The sequence below is a fragment of the Myotis nattereri genome (assembly GCF_964212035.1).
Source record: "Myotis nattereri genome assembly, chromosome: 3".
In the NCBI taxonomy this organism is placed as follows: domain Eukaryota; kingdom Metazoa; phylum Chordata; class Mammalia; order Chiroptera; family Vespertilionidae; genus Myotis; species Myotis nattereri.
Window position 1 is genome coordinate 114481608 of NC_138077.1, and position 26833 is coordinate 114508440.

Consider the following 26833-nt stretch of genomic DNA (forward strand, 5'->3'; position numbering starts at 1 on the left):
TTATTTTTTTCCTGTGTGGGAAGCTTTTTATTTCTCCTTTGATTTTAAATGATAGCCTTGCTGGGTAGTGTAGCATTGATTGAAGGTCCTTGTTTTTTCATCATTGAATATTTCATGCTTGTCCCTTTTGACCTTAAATGTTATGTTGAGAAATCAGCTGACAGTCTTATGGAAACTCTCTTATGGGAACTGATTGCCTTTCTGTTGCGGCTTTTACGATATTCTCTTTGTCTTTAATTTTTGACATTTTAATTATAATGTGTCTTGGTGTGGGCTTATTTGGGAGGTGTTGGGGTGGAAGGATTGAGAAAAAGAAAGAAACTCATGGACATGGACAACATTGTGGTGATTAGAGGGTGGAGGTGGAAGACGGCATAGACGAGATAAATGGTGATGGGAAAAAATAAATTTAAAAATAATAAAAAATAAAGAGAAAAATAATATATGCATACATAAAGAAAGTACATTTTAAATTGTATATGTTTCATTTTTGATCATTAGGTAAGTATAGGCAGTATTAAAATAATATACCCCAATTTTAAGTATTTAATGTGTAGGGAAAATTCCTTCTGGTTTCATACTAGATTGATTAAAATATGTTATTCAAAATAACAGCAATATGTTATTAAAATAATAAAATATATTATTAAAAATTATCAATATAGCCTTCTCCCTTGACTCTCTCCCCTCACTTCCAGAATTAAACATAGGTAAAGAGGTAGAAAATAGGTATTTTAAAAGATTTTTATAAGTACTGGAGCCTACTTGATTTTCTTACGTCCTGAGAATACTCTTTAAGTAGTTAAATAATATGTTATTGGGTTTGTTTGCATGTATATGGAATTAAAATAGAAACGTCAAGCAGTATTATTAAATGTATTTTTCTAATTTTTTTTAAAATAGCTAATACACAGTTCCTGCCGAATGCTTCACTTTTTCACTAGAAGTAAACGATTTTTAGCAGCCAGTTTATTCACTTTCACAACCCAGCATGTTTCTTTGAGATTAGCCTGGATTTTACAGAACCTGGTTGAGGTAAGAAAAGAGTTTGTGTGTTTGTGTGTGTGTGTGCACGTGTGTGTACATGCACGCACTTATGCATGCATGGGACTTTGGGGTAGATTCAAGGAATAAGGATAGTAATTTGATTATTTGAAGGAAAATTAAGTATCCATAACATATTGGTATGGAAGACAAGGAATCTTTACTGAGTTTATTTTTTAAGCCTTTTTATTGTGAGTCATAGCACATATAGAAAAGTGAGCAAAACATAAACATACCATTTGGTGATATACTTACTGCAGAGCAAATATCTGTAATGCTACTTGAATGAAGAACTAGAACACTAATACTATGTGTTACATTTTCCTTACACTTTTATAATTTATATATCTTTTTCTCAACACTATACTTTAGTTTTGCCTGAAAAATTTTAAACTTTGTATAAATGGAATCATAGTGTTTATTTTTTGTATTTTACTCCTTTTGCTATACATTATATGTGTGAAATGTATGTCTGTTATATGTAAATTAATATCCTTATATTTCTCTTGTTACTTAGTGTTCAATATGTGATTTTACCATAATTTATTCATCTATTGTGTTTGTGTACATTTGAGTTATTTCTAGTTTGGGGCTATAATGAGTAATGCTACCTCTTGATGTATATGTAAATGTATTTCTGCTGTACCTACATACAGGAATGGAATTTTTAGGGCATACACACACACACACACACACACACACACATATATATACTAGTAGCCTGGTCACGAAATTCATGCACATTAAAAGTCATTAATTAGAGGAAATATTTTAATATTGCTATTTGCCCTTAAAGTGTCAGAGATGAAAGAAAATTAGTAAAATGTATATGAAAATCTCCCTCCTGTCAGGGTCTGGGGCGTACTGCAGGACCCAAAGTCAAGTCATCGCCCACCTGTGTGTGCCTCAAAATCACACGAAACCCAGATCTGGCTGGCCCCAACTCCTTCAAGCCCTGCAGGGCGGGGGCGGGGGGTGTTGCGTGCAGCCTCAGGTCCCCTGGCCTGGCACCAGGCCAGGGGCATGGCCTCAGGTCCCCCGTCCCGATGTGAGGACCTGAGGGCATGATGACCATTTGCATATTACCTCTTTATTATATAGGATATATATCTTCATTTTTAGTGGATAATGTCAAACACTTTTCTAAAGTTTTTGATAATTTGCACACCCATCATCAGTGATTGAAAAGATTTATTTTATTTACCTTCATAATTTATATTTCAGTCTTTCCTGGTATCTCATTGTGACTTTAGACTGGATTATATAAAACAAGATCCAATTGGTTGTTGTCTGTAGGACACATACTTCTTTAGATTCAGAAATACAAATTGGTTAAAAATAAATGGGATCCCAAGATGGCTGCAGAGTAGGTGAATACACTCACCTCCTCCCAGCACCAAATCAGATTCACAACTAAATTATTTTTTAAATTTTTTTTCCATAGACAGAAAAGACTAATTTTTACTTGTGTGATTTTGAAGAACTCAAATATGGTGCTGCCAGTCAAAACACAAATTGAGAGATTGTATAACATGGCATTTAAAAAGGTATTTTCAGATTCCTTGCACTAAATTTTACTCTGTATGTTCAGCAGTTGCTGCATAATAATTGCTTCCATTACAACTAAATTATAGATTAGTCAACCTGAAAAAACAACTGAAGGCTAGTTCGATGGAAGTATTATAACCAAAGATCTACTGAAGAAACCACATTGAGACTGGTAATAAGGGCAGAGATGATGAAAGAGCTGGCCTCACACTCACTTGTGGCAATTAAGAATCTGGAGGGATATCTCAGCTGCAAAGGTCCCCCTGAGTAGCGAGAGGTTCTAATCCAGAGCACTAGGGCCAGGAAAAGGCACCTGAGTAACATCTGGTGATGAAAATCAGTGGGGATTCTGCCTGCCTGGGAAAGATGGGAGTTTTCTAGAAACCCAGGCATTCTCTTCAAGGGCCAGCACACAAGGTCTTTTTCTCACCCAGAACTCCAGTAGAGAAAAGGTGACTCAGGGCATACAGGAGTCATAAAGATATCTGATGTCATGGTTTTGAGGAATGATCTGTGCTGAGTCCCTATCCCATACCGCCCTCAGACACCATCTTTTCAAGGTAGAGCACTCCTATCCTTATAGCACCAGTCTGGGGAGTGCACTATCTCAGTCTTCCAACTGCTGGTGGCTCCACTCTGCCAAGCTTAAGTCCTGCAGAAACATCTGCTGGCTGCACCCAGCTAGGACCTTCAGTGCACTCTTTTACTTGAGAAGCTCTTGGCAGAGACTCAGACAAACTGATCTTTGTAACTGATCTTTGTAACTTTGCAGTAGGAAGCATCCATACCCTCCATTGTGCTGCCAGTGCCCTTCCTGTCCACTTGTCCTATCTGATTCCCAGTGACCCCGCCCTATTGAGCTTGAGTCTTGCGGAGGGGTCAATTGGCAATACTAGCCTGAACCAGCGGTGTACTCTTTTTGAGGGAGCTAGGGTCAGAGACTCAGGTGGAGTATGGTATGGGTTCTGGAGTAGGGGCCACTTACCCTCACCCCCCACACTGAGTGCCTGACCATGCTGTCTCCAAGTCTTGCTTGGAGGACCACTAGCCCTGTCCTCCTGACTTTGATCACCCCACTCTATAGAGCTCACACTTTGTGGAAGAGACTGTGGGAAACTGACCTTTGTACACAGCGTGACCCCTCCCATACACACCCAGGCCCAGTAGAAGCAGCCACTGACTGAATTATTTGGTAGCTCCAGACAGGTAGCCCAAAGCCAGTTGCAGGCAGCATTTAACATCAACCTGCACCAGAACCCCTCCCAAGTGGACCCAGACCAACACAACCAGTGGTGGGCTTCAGACCACACCAAAACACAACCCAACTAGCCACACAAATGACACACCCAAAGGTAGGCCCACCCCAGACCCTACTGGGGCCAACTGTACCTTGAACACATAGAAGCTCATACAGTGTGGTTAGGGTCAATCCTAATAGACAGCCTGTGACTTAACACCATTAATGAACGACTAACAGCATTCAAGACTCAATCACAACAGGAAGGCTCATATAAGCCACACAAGAGACATTCCTGGAGCTCCTAGTTCAGGTGTCCAGAAGATAGTACACTGAGCCCACAAAGAGACACAACAAAAACCACCATAACAAGTTTGGGAATCATAGCAGATCTACTGAATATATAGAGACAAACACAAAATGGCAGACAAAATGGGGAGACAAAGAAATGCCCCAAATGAAAGAAACAAGGGAATCACCAGAAAAAGAATTTTATGGAAGCAACCAAGATGCCAGATGCAGAATTCAGAACAATGGTTATTAAAATACTCAATGAATTTAGGGGAAGAATAGATTATCTCAGTGAGAACTTAAAGAGATAGTAAGCACTAAAGAAGACATAGACCCTCATAAAAAGAACCAGTCAGAAATGAAGAACACAATAGCCGAAATAAAGAATACATTAGAAGGAATCATCAGCAGGTTGGATGAAGCAGAGAATCTAATCAGCAATTTAGAGGACAAGATAACAAAACACCCAATCAGAGCAACAAAAAGAAAGAAGAATTTTAAAATATAAGGAAAGTCTAAGGGACCTTTGGGACAACAAAAAGCATGCCAACGTGTTCATCATTAGGGTTGCAGAAGGAGAAGAGAATGAGCAAGGGATCAAGAACCTATTTGAAGAAACAATGGCTGAAAACTTCCCTAATCTGGTGAAGGAAAAAGACACACCTGTCCAGGAAGCACAGAGAGGCCTAATCAAAATGAACCCAAGATAAATCATAATTAAAATGGCAAGAGTTAAAGAGAATCTTAAGAGCAGCATAGAAAGACAGTTCCCTACAAAGGAACTCCCATAAGGCTGTCAGCTGATTGCTCAACAAAAACAATTTGGGCAAGAAATGATTGGCATGAAATATTCAAAGTGATGAAGAGCAAGGACCTACAACCAAGACTACTCTAACCAGCAAGGCTATCATTTAAAATTGAAGGTTAAATAAAAAGCTTCCCAGATCACCCCCCCCCCCCAAAAAAAAAAAAAGCTAAAGGAGCTTATTACTACTAAAACCAGTTTTACAAGAAATGTTAAAGGATCTTCTTTAAGAAGAAAGAAAGAAAAAAGGAACATGGTTATAAAGAATAAAATGGCAATAAATATGTACTTATTAGTAGTTACTTTAAATGTAAATAGATTAACTTCTCCCATTGAAAGACATATGGTAGCAAAATGGTAAAGAAAACAAGACCCATATATATGCTGACTACAGGATACCCACCTCAACTGAAAGACACACACAGATTGCAAGTAAAGGAATAAAAAGAGATATTTTATACCAATGGAAATAGAAAAGCTGGGGTAGCAATACTTATAGCAGACAAAACAGACTTCAAAAAAAGTCTATACTAAGAGACAAAGAAAGACACTACATAATGATAAAGGGATCAATCCATCAAGAAGATATAACCCTTATAAACATTTATGCACTCAACATAGGAGTACCTAAATAGGTAAAACAAATCTTGATGGACAAAAAGGGAGAGATCGACAATAATACAGTTATATAAGGATTTTAACACCCCATTGATATCAATGGATAGATCTTCCAGACAAATCAAAAAGGAAATAGCAGACTTAAATGACACAACAGCTCGGCTGGTGTGGCTCAGTGGTTGAGCATCGACCTGTGAACCAGGAGGTCACAGTTCAATTGCCGGTCATGGCACATGCCCAGGTTGCAGGCTTGATCTCAGTATGGGACGTGCAGGGGGTAGCCAATCAATGATTCTCTTATTGATGTTTCTATCTCTCCCTCTCCCTTCCTCTCTCTGAAGTCAATAAAAAAAATGGCACACTAGACTAGGTGGCTTTAATTGATATCTTTAGAACATTTCACCTCAAGGCAGCAGAATCTACATTCTTTCCAGTGTTCATGAAACATCTTCTGTGATAATCCACATGTTAAGACTCCAAACAAGTCTCAATAAATTCAAGATTGAAATCATATTAAGCATCTTCTCTGATCATAATGCCATGAAACTAGAAACCAATCACAAGAAAAACCCCCTGAAAAACACATAATCACATGGAGGCTAAATAATATGTTACTAAACAATGAATGGGTTAACAATTTCAAGAAAGAAATGAAAAGAAACCTTGAAACAAATGAAAATGAAAACACAACAATCCAAAATCGATGGGACACAGCCAAAGTTGTTTTAAGGGAAATTCATAGCATTCAAGATTACATCAAGAAACAAGAAAAATCTCAAACAATCTAACCTTGTACCTAAATGAACTAGAAAAAGAACAACAAACAAAGCCCAAAGTAGGTAGAAGGAGGAAAATAGTAAAGGTCAGGGTGGAAAGAAATGAAACAAGTTTTTTAAGAAAAACAAACACTATAAAGGTCAATGAAACCAAGTGCTGGTTCTTTGGAAAGATTGATAAACCTTTACGCAGATTCATTAAGAATCAAAGAGAGAGGACCCAAATAATAAAATCAGAAATGAAACAGGAGAACTAATGCACAGAAATACAAAGGACTTTAGGAAAATATTGTGAACTATATTCCAATAAGTAGAACAATCTGGAAGAAATAGATAAATTCTTAGAAATGTACAATCTCTAGAAACTGAATTAAGAAGAAACAAAATGTGAACAGACCAATTACAAGTAATGAAAGCAAAGCAATAATCGAAAGACTCCCCAGCAAACAAAAGTCATGGACCATTTAGCTTCACAGGTAAATTTTATCAAACATTCAAAGAAGAATTAGCACCTATCCTTCTCAAACTATTTCTACAAATTCAAGAGGAGGGAAGACTCCCAAGTTCATTTTCGAGACCAGCATTATCCTAATTGCAAAACCAGATAAAGATAGGACAAAGAAAGAAAAGTATAGGGCAGTATCCCTGACGAACATAGATGCCAAATCTTCAACAAGATTTTAGCAAACCAAATCCAGCAATACATTAAAAAAGGTCATAAATCATGATCAAGTGTGATTTATTCCAGAAAAGCAATATTATTCACAAATTAATAAACATAATACACCATACAAGCCAAATAAAGCATAAAAATCACATGATCATATTAATAGATGCAGAAAAAGCATTTGATAAAGTCCAGCACCCATTTATGATAAAAACTCTCAGCATAAATTGGAATAGAGGGATTGCATCGCAACATAATAAAGGCCACTTATGACAAACCCACTGCCAACATCATACTCAATGGGGAAAAACTAAAAACGTTAGGATGAGGAACAAGACAGTGTCCACTTTTTCCACTTTTATTCAACAGAGTCATGGAAGACCTAGGCACAGCTATCAGAAAAGAAGAAGAAATAAAAAGGCATTCAAATGAGAAAGGAAGAAATAAAACTGTCACTTGCAGATGATATGATACTGTGTATAGAAAACTTTAAACATTTCACCAAAAACTGCTAGAATTGATAAATGAAATCAGTAAAGTAGCAGGATGCAAACTTAATATTCAGAAATCAGTGGCATTTTTATACGCCAATAATGAACTATCAGAAAGAAGTACTAAGAAATCAATCACATTTACAATTGCATAATAAATAAGGTACCTAGCAATAAATTTAATAAAGGAAGTAAAAGACCTGTGCTCAAAAAATTATAAGATACTGAAGGAAGAAATTGATAAAAATAAAAATAAGTGGAAGCATATACCGTGTTCATGGATAGGAAGGATTAACCTCATTAAAATGTCCATTCTATCCAAAGCAATTCAATTCCTATCAAAATACTAATGGTGTATTTCACAGAACTAGAACAAATAATTCAAAAAGATAAATGGAATGATAAAAGACTCCAAATAGCCTCAGCAATCTTGACAAAGAAGAACAAAGTTGGTGATATCAGGCTACCTAATAACAAACTACAAGGCCATAGTAATCAAAACGGACATAAAACTGGCATAAAAACAGATATGGATGAATGGAGCAGAATAGAGAGCCCAGAAAGAAACCTATGCCTATATAGTTAATATTTGACAAAGGAGGCAAGAACATAAATAACTTGTGTTGGGAAAATTATGGATAGATAAATGCAAAAAAAAAAAAAGAAAGAAAGAAAGAAACTAGACCACCTTCTTATACCATATACAAAAATAAAATGGATTCAAGATTTAATTGTAAGATCAGAAACCATAAAACTCCTAAAAGAAAACATAGGCAGTAAAATCTCTGACATTTTTCTTAGCACTATTTTTTTTTCCTGATATATTTCCTAAGGAAGAAAACACAAAATAAACAAGTAGGAAAACATAGACTAAAATGTTTTTGCACATAAAGCTAACCATCAACAAAAAGACAGCAGCCTACTGAGGGAGAAAAGATATTTGCTAATGATATATCAGATAAGGTGTTAATATCCAAAATTTATAAAGAATTCAGACAACACCAAAAACAACCCAATTAAAAAAGGGGCACTTGTAAATACACACTTCTCTAAAGTGGACATACAGATGGCCAATAGACCTATGAAAAGATGCTCAACATCACTAATCATTCGAGAAATGCAAATCAAAATCACAATGAGATATCACCTTACACCTGTCAGAATGGCTGTCATCAGTAAATCAACAAACAAGTGTTGTTCAGGATGTGGATAAAGGTAACCCTTGTGCACCATTGGTGGGAATGCAGATTGGTTCAGCCACTTTGGAAAACAATGTGGAGGTTCCTCAAAAAATTAAAAATGAGCCCTGGCTGGAGTGGTTCAGTTGGTTGAATAGTGTCCCATGCACTGAAAGGTTGCTGATTTGATTCCTGGTCACAGCACATACTGGTACCCAAGTTGCGAGTTTAATCCCACCATCATTTGGGGTGCATGCAGGAGACGATGGATCAGTGTTTCTCACATTGGTCTCTCTCTCTCTCTCTCACTCTCTCTCTCTCTCCCTCAAATCTATAAAAATATATTTTAAAAATTAAAAATGAATTTCCTTATGACTCAGCAATTCTCCTTATGGGAATATATCCAAAGAAACCTGAAACATTGATTAGAAAGAATATATGCACCCCTATGTTCATGGTAGCATTATTTACAATAGCCAAGATTTTGAAGCAACCCAAGTGCCCATCAGTAGATGAGTGGACAAAAAAGTTGTGGTCCATTTACACAATGGACTACTACTTGGTTATAAAAAAGAAGGAAATGTTATTTTTTGGGACAGCATGGATGGATCTGGAGGGTATTATGCTAAGTAAAAAAGGCATTCAGAGAAAGACAAATACCATATGATTTCACTTATATATGGAATCTAAAGAACAAAATAGAGAAAATAGAAACAGACTCATGGAAAACATAATAGCTGTGAGAAGAGAGGGGTATTATGGCAAATTGTGAAGGGATTAAGAATTAAAAATTGGTAGTTTAAGAATAGCCTCAGATGTCCAGCTGACATGTCTCAGTGGTTGAGCGTCAACCTATGAACCAGTAGGTCATGGTTTGATTCCTGGTCAGGGCACATACCAGGGTTGTGGGCTTGATCCCCAGTAGGGGGTGTGCAGGAGGCAGCTGTCCGATGATTCTCTACCATTATTGAGGTTTCTATCTTTCTCTCCCTCTCCCTCTCTGAAATCAATAAAAATATATATTTTTAAAAAAGAATAGCCTCAGAGATGTAGATTACAGCTGGGGAATATAGTCAGTAATATCAAGATAAATAAGTACTTGAAGCAGTGGTTTCTAAAGCATATGATTTTCTAACTAATTTCTTGTACGTTTGAAACTAATACAGAGTAATTTTTTTATGTAAAGTGTAATTGAGAAATAAAAAAATGGAAAAGATATATCACACAACTAGAAACTATATGAAGCTAAGTGGCAGTCCTAATATCAGACAAAATAATTTAAAAAATCTTACCAGTGATAAAGAGAGGCATTTTACTACATAAAGGTCAGTCCATCAGAAATATGTAATAATTATAAATATACATTTACCTAATAACAATGCCTCAAAATACATGAAGCAAAAACTGACAGAATTGAAGGGGTAAAAATAGACAATTCAACAATAATAGTTGGAGACATCAATACCCCACTTTGAATCATGAAAAGAACTGGAGAGAAGATGAACAAGGAAACAGAAAACTTGAATAGCAATATAAACTTACTAGATCTAATAGACATTTATAGAAAACTCCAACAACAGCAGACAATACGTTCTTCTTAAGTGCATGTGAAACATTCTCTAAGATAGACTATATGCCACACCATCATGCAAGCCTGAATAAATTTAAAAGGACTGAAATCATACAAAGTATTTCTCAGTCTACAAAAGATTGAAGTTAGAAATAGGTAACAAAGAAATTTGGGAAGTTCAAAAATATGTGAAAATTAAACTGCATTTTAAAATGATGAATGGGTAAAAGACCTCCCAAGAGAAGTTAGAAAATACTTTTTGATGAATAAAAATAAAAATACAGCATATCAAAATATAATGCAGTTAAACTAAAGCAGTGTTTAGGGAGAAATTTATAGCAAGATTATATTACATACTAGTGGCCTGGTGCACGAAATTCCCTCAGCCCAGCCTGCACCCTCTCCAATCTGGGACATCCTTCTCACAATCTGGGACTGCTGGCTCCTAACTGCTCACCTGCCTGCCTGCCTGATTGCTCCTCACCACTCTGCCTGATGGCCTGATCAACCCCAACTGCCCCCCCCTTCCAGCCTGATCACCCCCAACTGCCCACCTCTGCCAGACTGATCGCCCCCAAATGCCTCCATCTTCCAGCCTGATCACCCCCAACTTCCCACCCCTGCTGGACTGATCGCTCCCAACTACCCCCACCCCCCCAGTCTGCTCGTCCGCAACTACCCCCTCTGCTGGCCAGTTTGCCTCCAACTGCCCCCCCTGCCGGCCTGCTAGCCCCCAACTGCCCCCTCTTCTGGCCTGTTCACCCCCAACTTCCCCCCTCCCCACTGGCCTGCTTGTGGCCAAATCCCCCCCCCGCCAGCCTGCTTGCCCCCAATTGCCCCCCCACTGGCCAACTCACCCCCAACGGCCACCCCCCGCCAGCCAGCCAGCTTGCCTCCAACTGCCGCCCCCCCGCCAGCCTGATTGCCCCCCCTTCTGGCCAGCTTGCTCCCAACTGACCTCCTGCTGGCCTGCTCACCCCCATCTGCCAGCCCCCGCCAGCCAGCTTGCCCCCAACTGCTCCCCCTGCCAGCCTGCTAGCCCCCAACTGCCCCCCCTTGCCAGCCTGCTCGCCCCCAACTGCCCCCCCCCGCCGGCCTGCTTGCCCCCAACTGACCCCCATGCTGGCCTGCTCATCCCAACTGCCCCCCCACCAGCCAGCTTGCCCCCAACTGTCCCCCCACCCTCGCTGGCCTGATCGCCCCTAACTGCCTCTGCCTTGGCCCCACCACCATGACTTTGTCCGGAAGGTCTCCCTAAAGGTCTTCTGGTCTAATTAGCATATTACCCTTTTATTAGTATAGGCTAGAGGCCCAGTGCACAAAAATTTGTGCACTCGGTGGGGGCGGGGGGGTCCCTCAGCCCGGCCTGTGCCCTCTCGCAGTCTGGGACCCCTCAGGGGATGACCACCTGCTGGCTTAGGCCCGCTCCCCAGGGTATTGGGCCTAAGATGGCAATCAGACATCCCTCTGGCAGCCTGGCAGCCCTCGGGGGATGCCCACTTGCCAGCAGGGAGCAGACTTAAACTGCAGTCGGACTGCTTAGCGCTGCTGAGGAGGCAGGAGAGGCTCCCACCACCACCGCTGTACTGGCAGCCATCAGCCTGGCTTGTGGCTGAACAGAGCTCCTCCCATATGAGAGCACCCTGACCACCACGGAGCAGCTCCTGCATTGAGCGTCTGCTCCCTGGTGGTCAGTGTGTGTCATAGTGACCAGTCATTCCCAGTCCTTCTGCTGTTAGGGTCAGTTTGCATATTACCCTTTTACTATATAGGATAGAGGCCTGGTGCACGGGTGGGGGCCGGCTGGTTTGCCCTGAAGGGTGTCCCGGATCAGGGTAGGGGTCCTGCTTGTGTGCCTGGCCAGCCTGGATGAGGGGATGATGGCTGTTTGCAGCTGGTCACACCCCCTTCTGGGTGGGCGTCCCCACTGGGGTGCCTGGCCAGCCTGGATGAGGGGATGATGGCTGTTTGCAGCTGGTCACACCCCCTTCAAGGTGCGGGTCCCCACTGGGGTGCCTGGCCATTCTGGGTGAGGGGCTGAGGGCCGTTTTCAGGCTGGCGGGTGACTGAAGCTCCCAACCTCTTCTTTTTTTCTTTTTTTTTTTTTAAATTCTGGGATTTATTTACCTTCTGTGGGAACTGAGAGCCGGCTTTAGCTCTGAGGCTTGGCTCCAGCTTTGAGACCTCGGCTGCTGAAAGCAGGTATCTGGGTTTGTTTGGGTTCTATAATTGTAACACTGTTGCAGTCCTGCTAGCTCCAGCTCTGATGGCTGAAAGCAGGTTTCTGGGGTTTATTTACCGTCTATAATTGCAACATTGTTTCTTAGAGTGCAAGTTCACAGGCTGGCAGCGTCAGGCGGGGAACCTTGGCTTCCTCCATCACTGGAGGAAGCAAGCCTCCTGTTCACTTCAGCTGCCTGGCTGCTGGCCGCCATCTTGGTTGGCAGTTAATTTGCATATCTCACTGATTAGCCAATGGGAAGGGTAGCGAAGTTACGGTTAATTACCATGTTTCTCTATTATTAAATAGGATAGAGATTATGTCAAAAATAATCTAAAATTCTACCTTAAGATACTGAAAGAAGATGAACAAGTTAAATCGAAAGTACACATAAGAAAAGAAATATAAAGATTGAAATGAAACTTAATGAAATATAGAATAGAAAAACAGTTTAAAAAATCAACCATACCAAAAGCTGATTTAAAAAGATTAGCTAGACTGACAAGGAAAAACTAGAGAAGACCCAAATAACTAATATTATGACAGGGAATATTAATTCCAACCTCACAGAAAATAAATCATATTTCTGTATAGTAAAAGCATAATATGCAAATTGACCAAACAGTCGATTGGTCGCTATGATGTGCATGGACCACCACGGGGCAGATGCTCAAAACAGAAGCTACCCCCTGGTGATCAGTGTGCTCCCACAGGGGGAGTGCTGCTCAGCCAGAAGCCTGGCTGGCAAGCACAGCACAGTGGCGGGAGCCTCTCCCACCTCCAAGGCAGCGCTAAGGAGCAGCGAGCCTGGCCGGTGAGCACAGTGGCGGTGGCCTGAGCCTCTCATGCCTCTGCTTCAGGTGGGAGGTAAGGAGTGAGGGTCCCAGACTGCAAGAGCCTCGGACTGCAAGAGGGCTGCTGACAGATCGAGTCTAAGCTAGCAGTCAGACGTCTCCCAAGGGGTCTCAGACTGTAAGAGGGCACAGGCCGAGGTGAGGGATCTCCCAGCCCCAGTGCACAAATCTCATGCACTGGGCCTCTAGTTAGGCTATAATATGAACAAGTGTATCCCAACAAATTAACCTAAGTAAAATGGAACGTTTCCTAGAAATACACTACTGAAACTCTATTAAGAAGATAGACAATCTGAATGAATCTTTTGTCCACTATAAATTGGTAGATTTTAATTTTTAGAGCATTTTTAGGTTTACAGAAACATGAGCAGAAAGTACATAGAGTTCCCATCTACAACTCCCCAGCATTTCTTCTATTATTAACATCTTGTATTAATGTGGTACATTTGTTCCAACTGATGAACCAAGATTGACACATTATTAGTAAGTATTATTAATGTAATGTATATCCCATTACAGCATCACACACGGTAGTTTCACTACCATAAAAATCTTCTGTGCTTTACTTACTCATCTCTCTCCCCCCTTACTCCTGAACCCCTGGCAATCACTAATGTCTTTCTCTATATATAGTTTTGCTTTTTTTAGAATATCATATTGTTGGAATCGTACAGTATATACCCTTTTAAGACTGGCTTCTTTCTTTTTTTCTTTCTTTTTGTAATTTTTTTATTGCTTTTTAAAGAGAGAGGCAGGGAGAGGGAGAAGCGAAAGATAGAAATATCAATGAGAGAGAAACATCAATCGGTTGCCTTCTGCATGCCCCTTATTGGGAATTGAGCCTGCAACCTGAGCATGTGCCTTGACCCGGAATCGGAACAGCAACTTCTTGGTGAATGGGTCGATGCTCAACCATTGAGCCACATTGAGCCACATCGGCTGGGCCTGGCTTCTTTCACTTAGCAATGTATATTAAAGATTTCTCTGTCTTTTCGTGGCTTGGTAACTCATTTCTTTTTCTCACTGATTAGTATTTCATTGTTTGGATATGTCACAGTTTGTTTATCCAGTCACCTACTGAAGGACATCTGGTTGCTTCCCATTTTGGGCAGTTATGAACAAAGCTTCTATAAACATTTGTGTGCAGGTTTTTGTGTGAACATTAATTTTCAACTCATTTGGGTAAATATTTAGGTGCGCAGTTACTGGATCATATGGTAAACTGTGTAAGAAACTGCCAGATTATCTTCCAAAGCGACTACCATTTTGTATTCCTACTTACAAGTAAAGAGAGTTCCTGTTGTTCCACATTCTGGCTAGCATGGATGTCAGTGTTTTGGATTTTAGCCATTCTAATAAGTGTGAAGTAGTATCTCATTGTTTTAATTTTTTTAATCCTCACTCAAAGGTATGCTTAGAGGAAGCGGAGGCTGAGGGAGGGGCAGAGAGTAAGGGGGTAGGGGGAGAGAGAGACAGAGACATCTATTGGTTGCCTCCCATATGGATATATAACCCAAAACCTACATATGTACCATGACCAGGAATGAAGCCTGCAACCTTTTGGTATACAGGATGTTGCTCTAACCAACTGAGCCATATCAGCCAGCAACATTGGTTTAAATTTTAATACTCTAATAACCCTAATATGATATAGAAATATGAGTTTACTTTTATTTTCCTGGTATCGACAAGGACCTTTAGAATATATTGGGGTTTTTTTGTTTTGTTTTTTTGTTTTTTGTGGGTTATTTTATTTTATTTTATTGTGGTGACATTACTCAAAATGAACATAGAGGTTTCATGTGTAGATTACTAATTTACAAAATCTGTATATAGAACCCTGTGCCCACCACCCAAAGTCAAAGCTCCTGTCACCCTCATATTAGGATATATTGACTAGAAGAAATGGCCACAAACATCCTTTTTTCATTCCTTATCTTGGAATAAAAGGTTTCAACATTTCACAAGTTAGTATAAATTTGTAGTAGATTTTCTTTAGATATTCTTTATCAAATTAAGGAAATTATTTACTTATTCTAGTTTGCTGAGACTTTATTTTGAGTGGGTGTTGAATTTATCAAACAAATTTTTTGTACCTATTTTCTAGGTATGGCAATCTACTTGGGGTTTTTAGGGTGTCTTGAATTCATTGCTTGATATTATTTGTTGATTTTGAAAATTGCTCAGCCATTATCTTCAAATGTAATTTCTGCTTCATTCTTCTTATCTTCTCTCCTTCTGAAAATCCAATTACACATATATTAGACCTCACTAAATTTTCTTTGCCTCCACTTTGTTTTACATATTTTCCATTCTTTTTTCTCTATGTACTTTATTCTGGGTATTCCTTCTAATCTGTCTTCCAAATCTATTATTTTTTTCTTTATATGTTTCTAATGCATTATTAAAACACATCCATTAAGTTTTTAATTTTTTAGTTCTACATTGTTTTGTCACATAATTATCATGGTATTTTAAAGCCCATAACTATTAATTCCACTATCTGTAGCCTCCATGGGTTGCCTGTTTTTCCTTTCCTTTTTTAAATATATATATTTTTTCTCTTGTGTCCTCCTATGCCTGGTTACTTAATTGGTTTTTAAAAATTTTAAACCAATTTAGTTAGGTATAATTGACTTACAAAAAGCATACATATGTGTACATATTCAATGTATACAAGTTGATGAGATTGATGAGCCTAGTTACTTATTTGTAGGTATGTATATATACGTGAGCTTTACATTGTATTTGCAAAATTGTGTGTAGAAATTATGAGTGTATAACATAATGCTATCTTGCTCTGGATATGATTTATGTTTGTTTTTGCCATTCTTTTAGGCTCCAGGATTATCTCAAACCAGTTTAATGATTGAGATGATTCAAAACTGAGTTACAGTTCCTGTGAGAGCCTGTTCTAGTTTGCCCTACTCCTAGGGTAGTGCCATTTGGAATCTTAACCCAATGAAAGGAGGATTGACCTGTGTCCTTCTACTTTAGAAAGCCCTGATACCTACTGTGTCCTCCTAGCCTTATAAGGGCATATGACTTATCAGAGGGCCTGACTCAAATATTTTTTAAATGGACAAATGAGCTTACTATCAGCCAGGTATTATACTACTCACTGAAATACAGATTAAACTTTGTCTAATATGGAACCAATTTTAGAATTACAACTTCTGAATTTAACAAGAGTTTGAATGTAATAATATCATTTTAAGCACTCCATATTTAAGTGATATAACACTTGGATGGATGGAATCTTCAAAATAGTTGTTACAAATAACCTACAAATGGTCTCTTTTTCTGGACTTCATATGCATTTTCATTTTATTGATTCTTCTGTTAAAATATAATTCATCTTAAATGTCTTCATTTGACATTCTTTTTATCTCATTTATTTAGCAAGCATTTCTTTAAACATCTGCTATATTCCAGAAACCCTCCTAGTTGTTGAGGTTTTAAATATGAATGTCCTTAAGGAGTTTGGAGTCGAGGAGGGAAGTAATGAGGCTGTGAAATAATGGCTGTATAGAAGCTATCTCTAGGGTGCTGGGTGAACAAAGCTAGGAAATGTTAGTCTTGAGGGACAAGTAAGAGTTGGAGAGGTGACATATTACGATTTAGGGAATTATTTTCCAGTATGTTAATAATATCCTAACAAGCATTTCAGTTTCTCTGCTAGCTTATTGATACTTTTGTTTCCTTTGGCATGCTTTACGATAAGGATTGGCAAATATTTTTTTGTAAAATGCCAGATAGTAAAATTTGAGGTTTTTAAAGCCACAAGTTTCTGTCACAAGTACTCTGCCATTTTAGTTCCAGAGCAACAATATAATTCATAAACAAGTAAGCATGGTATGTTCCACTAAAGCTTTAATATGCACATTGGAATTGGAATTTCATACACTACTTTTCATGTGTCACAAAATAGTCTTCTTTTCCTTTTTAACCAATCAATTTAAAAACCATTCTTAACTTGCTGTACAGAAAAGGCAAGGGGCTGGATTTGACCTGTGGGCCATTGTGTGCATCTCCTGTTTAAGGCTATTTATAGTTAGAGATATTTATATGTCCAACTTAAAAAATGTATATACTTTCATCACTAAAGTAACACATGCTTGGTTTAAAACCAAAGGGTTCCATACCCTATAGTAATTGCTTAGAACCGTTAGAAATTGTTTCTCTCTGTATATTAATTTTTATCATAAATGGGATTTCATTATACTTATTGTTTGGCACTTAATCGTGCACTTAATAATTTGGCTTTTTAAAATTGATTTTGTGCTGTTGTGATTTTAAGGTGCAAAAGGCAATTGAAGAAGAAAATTGCTGCTTTGGGACTATTGATACCTGGTTGTTACATAAGCTCACAAAAGGTAAAGATGATCTGGTAACTCTATCTCAAGTAACTGAAATTTGACTAATAGAAATGACTTACCTAAAAATAGTAGAAGTTAACTGTTTTTTCCCTTTCTATAGCCCAGGCATGTTGCCTTTTGGTTCCCTACTAACTACATGTTATAGTAAAGCTAGATTAATTTCAGATTTGTTGGAAGAGGATGGTGTTTTAAAATTATGGTTAATCCTCAAATATATGACTGAGGAACAGTCTTAATTTTAAGACTGCTAAAATTTTAGTTTAGTACCAAATCTCCCATTTTGCAACTGGGTATAACTATAGGCGATCACATTGCATCTCTGCACCCCCTTCCTCATCTTTAAACTGGGGGTTATAACATGAAAGTGTCTGTGAAAGTACTTCTGTAAATTATGAAAGTTCAAAAAGATTAAGTGGGAAACTGCTTTGGAGACTTCTCACTGGAAATACATATTTTGGAATGAACTTTCAGGCCAAATAAATGGTCTAGATCAGTGGTTGGCAAACCGTGGCTTGCGAGCCACATGCGGCTCTTTGGCCCCTTGAGTGTGGCTCTTCCACAAAATACCATGTGTGGGCGCGCATGTACAGTGCGATTGAAACTTCGTCCCCCATGCACAGAAGTCGGTTTTCTGCTTGGGCGAGTCTATTTTGAAGAAGTGGCTTTACAAGAAGTGGGGGGTGTCAGTCGGTTGGGTGATGGGAGACGCAGCGCGGGGAAGGTACATTGTTTTGAGGTACGTTCGCTGAGGTTGACCCCTTCCAACTCTCCCATCTACACTCGTCTATCTGAAACAAGTATACAAGACAAGTGTGGATGGGAGAGTTGGAAGGGGTCGACCTCAGCGAACGTACCTCAATCAGATTGAGGAAGTTTTTAGCAAAGGCCAGCTTAGGAGTACCCTAATTAAGTTAATAACAATGTACCTACCTATATAGTTTAAGTTTAAAAAATTTGGCTCTCAAAAGAAATTTCAATTGTTGTACTGTTGATATTTGGCTCTGTTGACTAATGAGTTTGCTGACCACTGGTCTAGATCAGTGATGGGCAAACTGCGGCTCGGCAAACTGCGGCTCACGAGCCACATGTGGCTCACGAGCCACATGTGGCTCTTTGGCCTCTTGAGTGTGGCTCTTCCACAAAATACCGACTTCTGCGCATGGGCCATGAAGTTTCAATCGCACTGTATGTGCGCGTCCGCACGTGGTGTTTTGTGGAAGAGCCACACTCAAGGGGCCAAAGAGCCGCATGTGGCTTGCGAGCCGTGGTTTGCCGACCACTGGTCTAGATTATAAACTAGAGATAAGTGTTTACAGTACCTGATAATAAAAGATTATTTCCAATGTAAATTTAGGTTCTGAATTTGCCACGGATTTTTCAAATGCCAGTACCACTGGACTTTTTGACCCATATGAGGTAAAGGGTTTTCTCCCTCCTTCTTGAATCATCACTTTTTGTGTAATTTAATTTGGATTCTGATGATATATTTTTATGTTCAGATGTGTTGGAGCAGCTTCATTACTTCTCTGCTTTCAATACCACTCTCTCTCCTGCCTCCCGTGAGGGATACAAGGTAATAATGAACATTGGACTTAGAAACCAGCAAAATAGTCCTTGAATTAATTTTGCCTTAGTGAGGAAAAAGCATTTGATTTAAAACTAAAAAGTATTTGGTTTACATGTTTGGGGTACTTTATAAACATATGTTATACTAGAGGCCTGGTGCACGGATTTGTGCACTGGTGGGATCCCTTGGCTTACTCTGCAGGGGTCAGCCCGAAACTGGCTTTCCAACATCCCCCGAGGGGTGCTGGATTGAGAGAGGGTGCAGGCCAGGCCGCGGGACCCCACCGGTGCACAATCAGGGCCGGGGAGGGAACACAGGAGGGCTCCAGGGCATGTTCAGCCTGTCTCACCCAGTCCCGATCGGCTGGACCCCAGCAGCAAGCTAACCTACTGGTCGGAGCATCTGCCCCCTGGTGGTCAGTGCGCATCATAGCAACTGGTCCAATGGTAGGACACTTAACCATATTAGGCTTCTATTATGTAGGACTAGAGGCCTGGTGCACGTGGGTTGGGGAGTCCCTCAGCCCGGCCTATACCCTCTTGCACTCCGGGACCCCTCAGAAGATGTCCGACTGCCGGTTTAGGCCCGATCCTGATCCTGGGGATCGGGCCTAAACCGACAGTTGGACATCCCTCTCGCAATCTGGGACCACTCGTCCCTAACTGCTCACCTGCCTGTCTGCCTGCCTGCTTGCCCCTAACTGCATCATAGTGACCAGTCATTCCAGTCATTCCACCAGAATGGTCACTTAGGCTTTTATATATATAGATAACTTTTTGGCCTATGCTAAAAAACCATTTCCTAAATTTTAAAATTAACATTTCTAGAGTTATAACTTACTTTTAAATCAATTTTATTTGAAGCTTCAATTTTGGATCAGTGGATGAAGAGATATTTGGTGTGCCTATACCAATAATGGCCTTGGTAAGTTGAAAATTTGAGGTTTTCTCCTTGTATAGTATAAAGTAAATGAATATATTTGAATAGTTGGGATTAGATATGAGATAAAAAAAGATCCTTGTGATTAAAATTAAAGCATTTTTTTTTTATTTTCTTTATACCTTGTATATAATCAAAAGTATTTTCTCTATTCTGGAAAGAGGACTGCTAAACACTTCACAGCCTTTTCTGACTTCTCTATATATTATTTTTTAGGCAACTGTTACATTTTTAAAAATATTATATTCTGAGTAATATTGGTTTATATTTGATATTCTGAGATATAACAACAATAATAGGGCCAATGCTTAGTTTATATTCAAGACAGTGTAACCATAAACAATGATATGGCACTTAAAGAAGTTGTATTTACATTTTATAAGTCTTTAGCCAGCATCTGCCAGTAGAGAAACTCATGGAAGAATGAAAAATTAGCTGTTACTGGTGTTTGAAGGTTCTTTCTTGATTCTACTTTCTCTCTGGATGAGTGATTCATAACTTGGAGAATCCCAAAGATTTACCACCTGATTGAGAGGCTATGTATATCTTGCCTTTGATTTCCTGTAATGGCTTAACCAGGAAGTATAGACCATGCCCCTAGATGGACAGTCACCACAGTAGGTAGAGGAAACAAGGGAAGGGGAATTTAATGCCCAAGTTATAAATTCCTTTCATTTAGAGCGGATCAGTCTTATTCAATCTAGGGGTAGGCTCAGATTTAGAGTTAGGTATGACTGGGAAAACTATAAGATTAGTAAGAAAGTGTTCGTCAGATTAATTTTGCTGTATATGTAGCTACATTTAACTATATTAACAGAATGTTATACTTTTTCTTTTATCAAAAATGTATCATTGGAAGAAGTATGGTATTGAGTTACATCTATTTCTAGTTAAACATACACCTGTCACTTTTGCTAAAAGAAATATGTGAGGTCAATTATTTTGACTGAGTGAAACTGCTTATAAGATATAAACAAAATATCTTGGGGAGGGTTTCTTGCACAATTTTTATTCTGCTTTTATTTCTAAGGTTATTCCTATGATACTTAAAACCCATGAAGTAGGTTGCTGAGTAAAAATTGCTAAGGCCTATTAGTTCTCTGCCCAAAGTTAATCCTAGAGATTCTTAACCTGTCGTTATTGCTCCCTGTTCTCTCCAAACTTTTTTTTTTCAAGGAAAAGGGAAAAAGAGAAGATGCTGAACCATGAGAATACATTCAGTGAGCCAGTGGGATGCAGTGAAATGAGCCACAGCTAGGGTTCTAAGGTCTCTGTTTGAATTTTTGGCAGGTGGCCGACCAACAGGCAGCCATGTTTGGAGAGTGCTGCTTCCAGATGGGAGACGTGAAGCTGACCATGGGGACTGGGACATTTCTGGACATCAATACTGGAAGTAACCCTCAACAGAATGTTGGAGGTAAATAGTTAGAATTTATCCTATTGATTAATAAAATACCACTTTTTGAAAATTTAACTTTTATGATAGTATTTACTCATTTTATATTAAGGATATTATCTAACATACTTTAAATTATTATTCTTAGAGACAGTCAATCCCCATTTTCCTTTATCTTTAAATTAAAAGCATGAAAAATGAGAGAGATGTTATAGAAAATTTAAGACAGATTAGGGTATTTTGGTTAGCTTTCTAAAAGTTTACTTATAATATGTGTTTAATACATCTTTCTAAACCTCTAAAGTATTGTTTATGTGTGAGAAGTAATTTTAATTTTGTGAATTTTTTTGAGGTAGTTGTTCTCAACTAGTGATCCTTGCATATGAATGGCAATTACTAAGAATTTTTTCTCCCTAATGGGAAAAATCTTGGGATGTATAAATTAAGAAATTTCAGTTGTGTAACTATACCCAGAATGGCTGGGGGCGCTTAGTCTGACCTCTAGTGCCCTAACATGGTTACTAAAAGGTGGATTTGAAAATCTTTTTCCTACCTTCCATCCCCACTAAATCTGTTCCTTTTGCCCTACCTGGGAAAATAGAAGCTACAAAATGTTTATCATTGCATGAGGTTGTTTTACCTTAGGAGCGTTATTTAGAAACCACAGATAAATGCAATAGATAAGACAGTTCTCAGCTAACCAATACTATATAATAAAAGCCTAATATGCTAAGTGTTCAATCAATCAAAGCATAATATGATAATGATATGCTAAGGCCGTTCAACTGCTCACTATGACGTGCACTGACCACCAGGGAGCAGACGCTCCAACTGGTAGGTTAGCTTGCTGCTGAGGTCTGGCCAATCGGGACTGAGCGAGATGGGCCGGACATGCTCTGGAGCCCTCCCACAGTCCCTCCCTGGCTGACCAACCTCCTGCGTCCCTCCCTGGCCCCAGTCATGCACTGGTGGGGTCCCTCAGCCTGGCCTGCACCCTTTCACAATCTGGGACCCCTTGGGGGATGTCGGAGAGCTGGTTTTGGCCTGATCCCACAGGCCAGGCCAAGGGACCCCACTGGTGCATGAATTCAAGCACTGGGCCTCTAGTTTCATAATAACCTTTTATTTCTCAATTCAAATATTATTTCTGTGTTTCCAGAGACATTGATGTACAAAGCTAATAAAAGCTAATATTTATAATGTGCCAGGCATTGTGCTAAGTTCTCTTTATGTATTAACTCAGTTTATGCTCACAAGAGCTCTCTGAGGTAGACCATTTTAGTTGAGGAAACTGATGCTAAGAGGTTAGAAATTTTTTTAAAAATATATTTTTATTCATTTCAGAGAGTAAGGGAGAGGGAGAGAGAGAGAAACATCAATGATGAGAGAGAATTGCTGATCGGCTGCCTCCTGCACACCCCCACAGGGGATTGAGTCTGCAACCCAGGCATGTGCCCTTGACTGGAATCGAACCTGCTACTCATCAGTCTTCAGGCTGACACTCTATCCACTGACCCAAACTGGCCAGGGCAGTTAGAACCTTTTAAGACCACAGCTAGTAAAGGAGAGAAGACTGGGATTTGACCCCAGACATTCTTAACTTCGGAACCACTTTGCTAGTTTATTAGTTAATCAAAATTTTCTATTGTAGATGTCTGCAATGAATTATCCATTTACGATATGAATTACATTGTTTGTTTTTAAGGCTTTTATCCGTTGATTGGGTGGAAGATTGGACAGGAGGTTGTATGCATAGCTGAAGGCAATGCAGGAGACACTGGTACTGCCATAAAATGGGCTCAGCAATTAGGTAAGTTATCCTTTACACAGATTTCACAGGCCAGACTTAAAGAAGTTAAGAATGCCACAGGATCGCAGATCAGTAGGAAATGATGACTTGTTCAAATGAAACATAAAGTAAAATGACATGTGCTAAAAGAAAATATAGGATGTTATTTTTATGATATTAGGATGGTAAAAGCTTAGGTGTTAAGGCCAAATGCCATAAAGATAACAATAAATTTATGCATATAAAATGTTAGAATGTGTAGGGAGAGAGTTGTCATAAAGCAAAACTAAAAGGCATATTGGTGAGAACAATTTGTAGCATATGTCAGAAAAATTAAAAAGATGATAAAAAATTGACAAATCAAATGACTAAAAGTGTTCAAATTCAATAATGAAAGAAATACACATTTAAAAAATTATGTCACCTCTCATTATCAGAGATTAATTAGTTTGATATGCTCAGCATTGGTGGGAATGTAGAGACAATAATATTATTTTTTCCATTGGGATGAATGTTAATTATTAGTATGGCCTTGCCAAGCTAGTGTTGCTCAGTGGTTGAGTGTCAACCTATGAACCAGGAGGTCATGGTTCAATTCCCCATCAGGGCACATGCCTGGTTTTCGGGCTTGATTCCCCAGTAGGAGGCATGCAGAAGGCAGCCCATCAGTGATTGTTTCATCATTGATGTTTCTATCTCTCTCTCCCTCTCCCTTCCTCTCTGAAATCAATCCTATAAAATAAAGAGGCAATATGCAAATTGACCATCACTACAACACACAAGATGGCCTCCCCCATGTGGACACAAGATGGCTGGCAGGGGAGGGCAGATGTGGGCAATCAGGCCAATAGGGGAGGGCAGCTGGGAGGGACCAGGCCTGCAAGGGGTGGCAGTTGGTTGCGATTAGACCTGCAGGGGAGGGCAGTTAGGCGTTGATCCGACTGGCAGGGGAGTGTTTAGGGGGTGATCAGGCTGGCAGGCAGAAGCCGTTAGGGGCAACAGGCAGGCAGGCAGGCTAGCGGTTGGGAGCCAGCAGTCTTGGATTGTGAGAGGGATGTCCCAGATTGGAGAGGGTGCAGGCTGGGCTGAGGGATACACATACCCACCCCCCATGCACGAATTTCATGCACCAGGCCACTAGTAAAAGTATATTTTTTAAAAATTACTATGGCCTTTCTGGAGGACCATCAGGCAGTATGATTGAATGCAGACCCTTTATCAGGCCTGCAGGAGAGGACAGTTTGGGGGGACCCAGACCTGCAGGGGAGAGCAGTTAGGGGCAACCAGACCAGCAGGGGAGGGCAGTTGGGGCAGACCAGGCCTGCAGGGGAGGGCAGTTGGGGACAACCAGGCCGACAGGGGAGGGCAGTTATATTTTTTGTTTAATTTTTGTTTTCTATAGAAATAGACAGGTGTGCAAAGATGTATACATACATGGGTGTTTAATGCAGCAATTGGAAATAAGTTCCTATCTATACTAATAAGCGGTAATATGCTAATTAGACCAGTTCAACCGGACATCTTCCGGATGTCCAACTTCCTTCCGGAAAGTTAGGGGGCAACCAGGCCAGCAGGGGGGCAGTTTGGGGGTGTCCAGGCTGGCAGGGGGTCAGTTAGGGGGCAACCAGGCTGGCTGGGGGACAGTTAGGGGGCATCCAGGCTGGCAGGGGAGCAGTTTGGGGGTGATCAGGCAGGCAGGCAGGCAAGTGATTAGGAGCCAGTGGTCCCAGATTGCAAGAGGGATGTCCGACTGCCAGTTTAGGCCTGATCCCGCAGGGATTCAGACATCCCCCAAGGGGTTCTGGATTGGAGAGGGTGCAGACCAGGCTGAGGGATCCCCTCCCATGCACGAATTTCATGCACTGGGCCTCTAGTCTAATAATAAAGCACTAGATAAGTAAATATCAGTATATCAATATAGTAGAACATTGTACACTCACACATAACAGTATAGTTGCATATCTTATTGAAATGGAATATTATCTATTATACTGCAAAGAGGGGATGAAGCAGTTGCCTGTGTAAATATTTTTGCTTATTTAAAAACTAGCTTTTTTGAGATGTAATTCACATACCATATAACTCACTTATTTAAAGTATACAATCAATTTTTTTAGTATTTTCACAGCTTTATCACAATCTCATTTTAGAACATTTTTGTTCCCCCTATACCCATTAGTAGTGATACCCTGTCCCACCTCCCATTCCTAAGCTACCATTAAGCTACTTTGCATCTCTATAGATTTGCCTGTTCTGGACATTTCATGGGGTTAGAATCATATAACAGAAGGTCTTCTTTTAGCACAGTCTTTTCAAGGGTCACCTATGTTGTAGCATGTGTCAATTCTTCATTTCTTTTTATTGCCGAATAATATTCCATTGTGTGGATGTGTCACAGTTTATCAGTTTATGGACATTTGGGTTGTTTTCTCCTTGTGGCTATCATGAATACTGAACAGCCTGTATATTACATAACCATATTTCATGCATAAGGTGTGAAATGTTATATACCAAAGTATTAGTGGTGATTATCTCTGATAATTAAATTATAGAGCAGGCTCTGACTCTCTGCTCTTTTCAACTAAGCTGATATGTTTAAAGACAAAGATAATTCTGTTGGCAGAAAACATACACTCTAGGAGGGAAATGCCAATCCATTTATTCATTTCTTCCTTTTTTTTCTATTTGTCTATAAGCCTTCACCTACATCATAAATATAAGATTACTTATTAACAAAAAATTTTTACTTTAGAGCTTTTTATTACTTAACTCTTCTCCTTAAATGTACTTCTTATAATCTTTTGGACATGTATCTTTAGATAACTTCAGATTATAGAAACTATAGGTTATATATGTCTTCTTTTTTAGTTATACCTTTTAATTTTATTGCTTTCCAGAAGATGCAAAGAAAAAGTAGAATAATTTCACATTCGTCATTAAGAAAAAATCATCATCAAGTTGCATATGACATCATGTGCATGAGTCAGTGGGAATCATTTCACTGCTTACTGAGGTTGAGGGTCATCCATTGTAGTTCTCAAATAATGAGCACTCTTTTCTGGGAGATGGAGCTAAAATGCCTTGACTTATCAAAGTGATGTGACTTCTGGTAGAGGCATGATGCCCTTCTGAAGGCTAATCCCATCTCTGCAGGAAAACAGAACTGTTGGTCTAACTGGAGGGAGAGAGAATTCAGAGTTGAATTATTTATTTTAAAATTTCAATGATTGGCATAGCTAAATATTATTGGTATGTATCTGTCTGAAATACAAAAAGCCAACATTTACTTGACTATATCTCTTCCTAGTCTGAGCATTCACTTTAATGGGTATATCGACAAACATAACTATACTAGAGGCCCAGTGCATGAAAATTCATGCACTGGAGGAGGGGGGGTCCCTCAGCCCAGCCTGCCCCCTCTCACAGTCTGGGGTGGGAGGCGACCTGGCGATCAAGGGAAGGC

At 39.5% G+C, this 26833-nt stretch overlaps 1 protein-coding gene across 4 annotated transcripts in view; it reads left to right on the forward strand.

The window, feature by feature from the left end:
* GK5 (glycerol kinase 5) overlaps positions 1-26833 on the forward strand; it is a 145204-nt gene that overhangs the window by 63690 nt on the left and 54681 nt on the right. For all 4 annotated transcript variants that reach the window (XM_081086158.1, XM_081086159.1, XM_081086161.1 and 1 more), the window contains 7 exons: positions 904-1035; positions 17601-17676; positions 19034-19095; positions 19179-19252; positions 20110-20170; positions 21476-21602; positions 23287-23391. In XM_081086158.1, coding sequence (XP_080942284.1) covers positions 904-1035; positions 17601-17676; positions 19034-19095; positions 19179-19252; positions 20110-20170; positions 21476-21602; positions 23287-23391 — 637 coding nt within the window. The remainder of the gene's footprint in view (positions 1-903; positions 1036-17600; positions 17677-19033; positions 19096-19178; positions 19253-20109; positions 20171-21475; positions 21603-23286; positions 23392-26833) is intronic.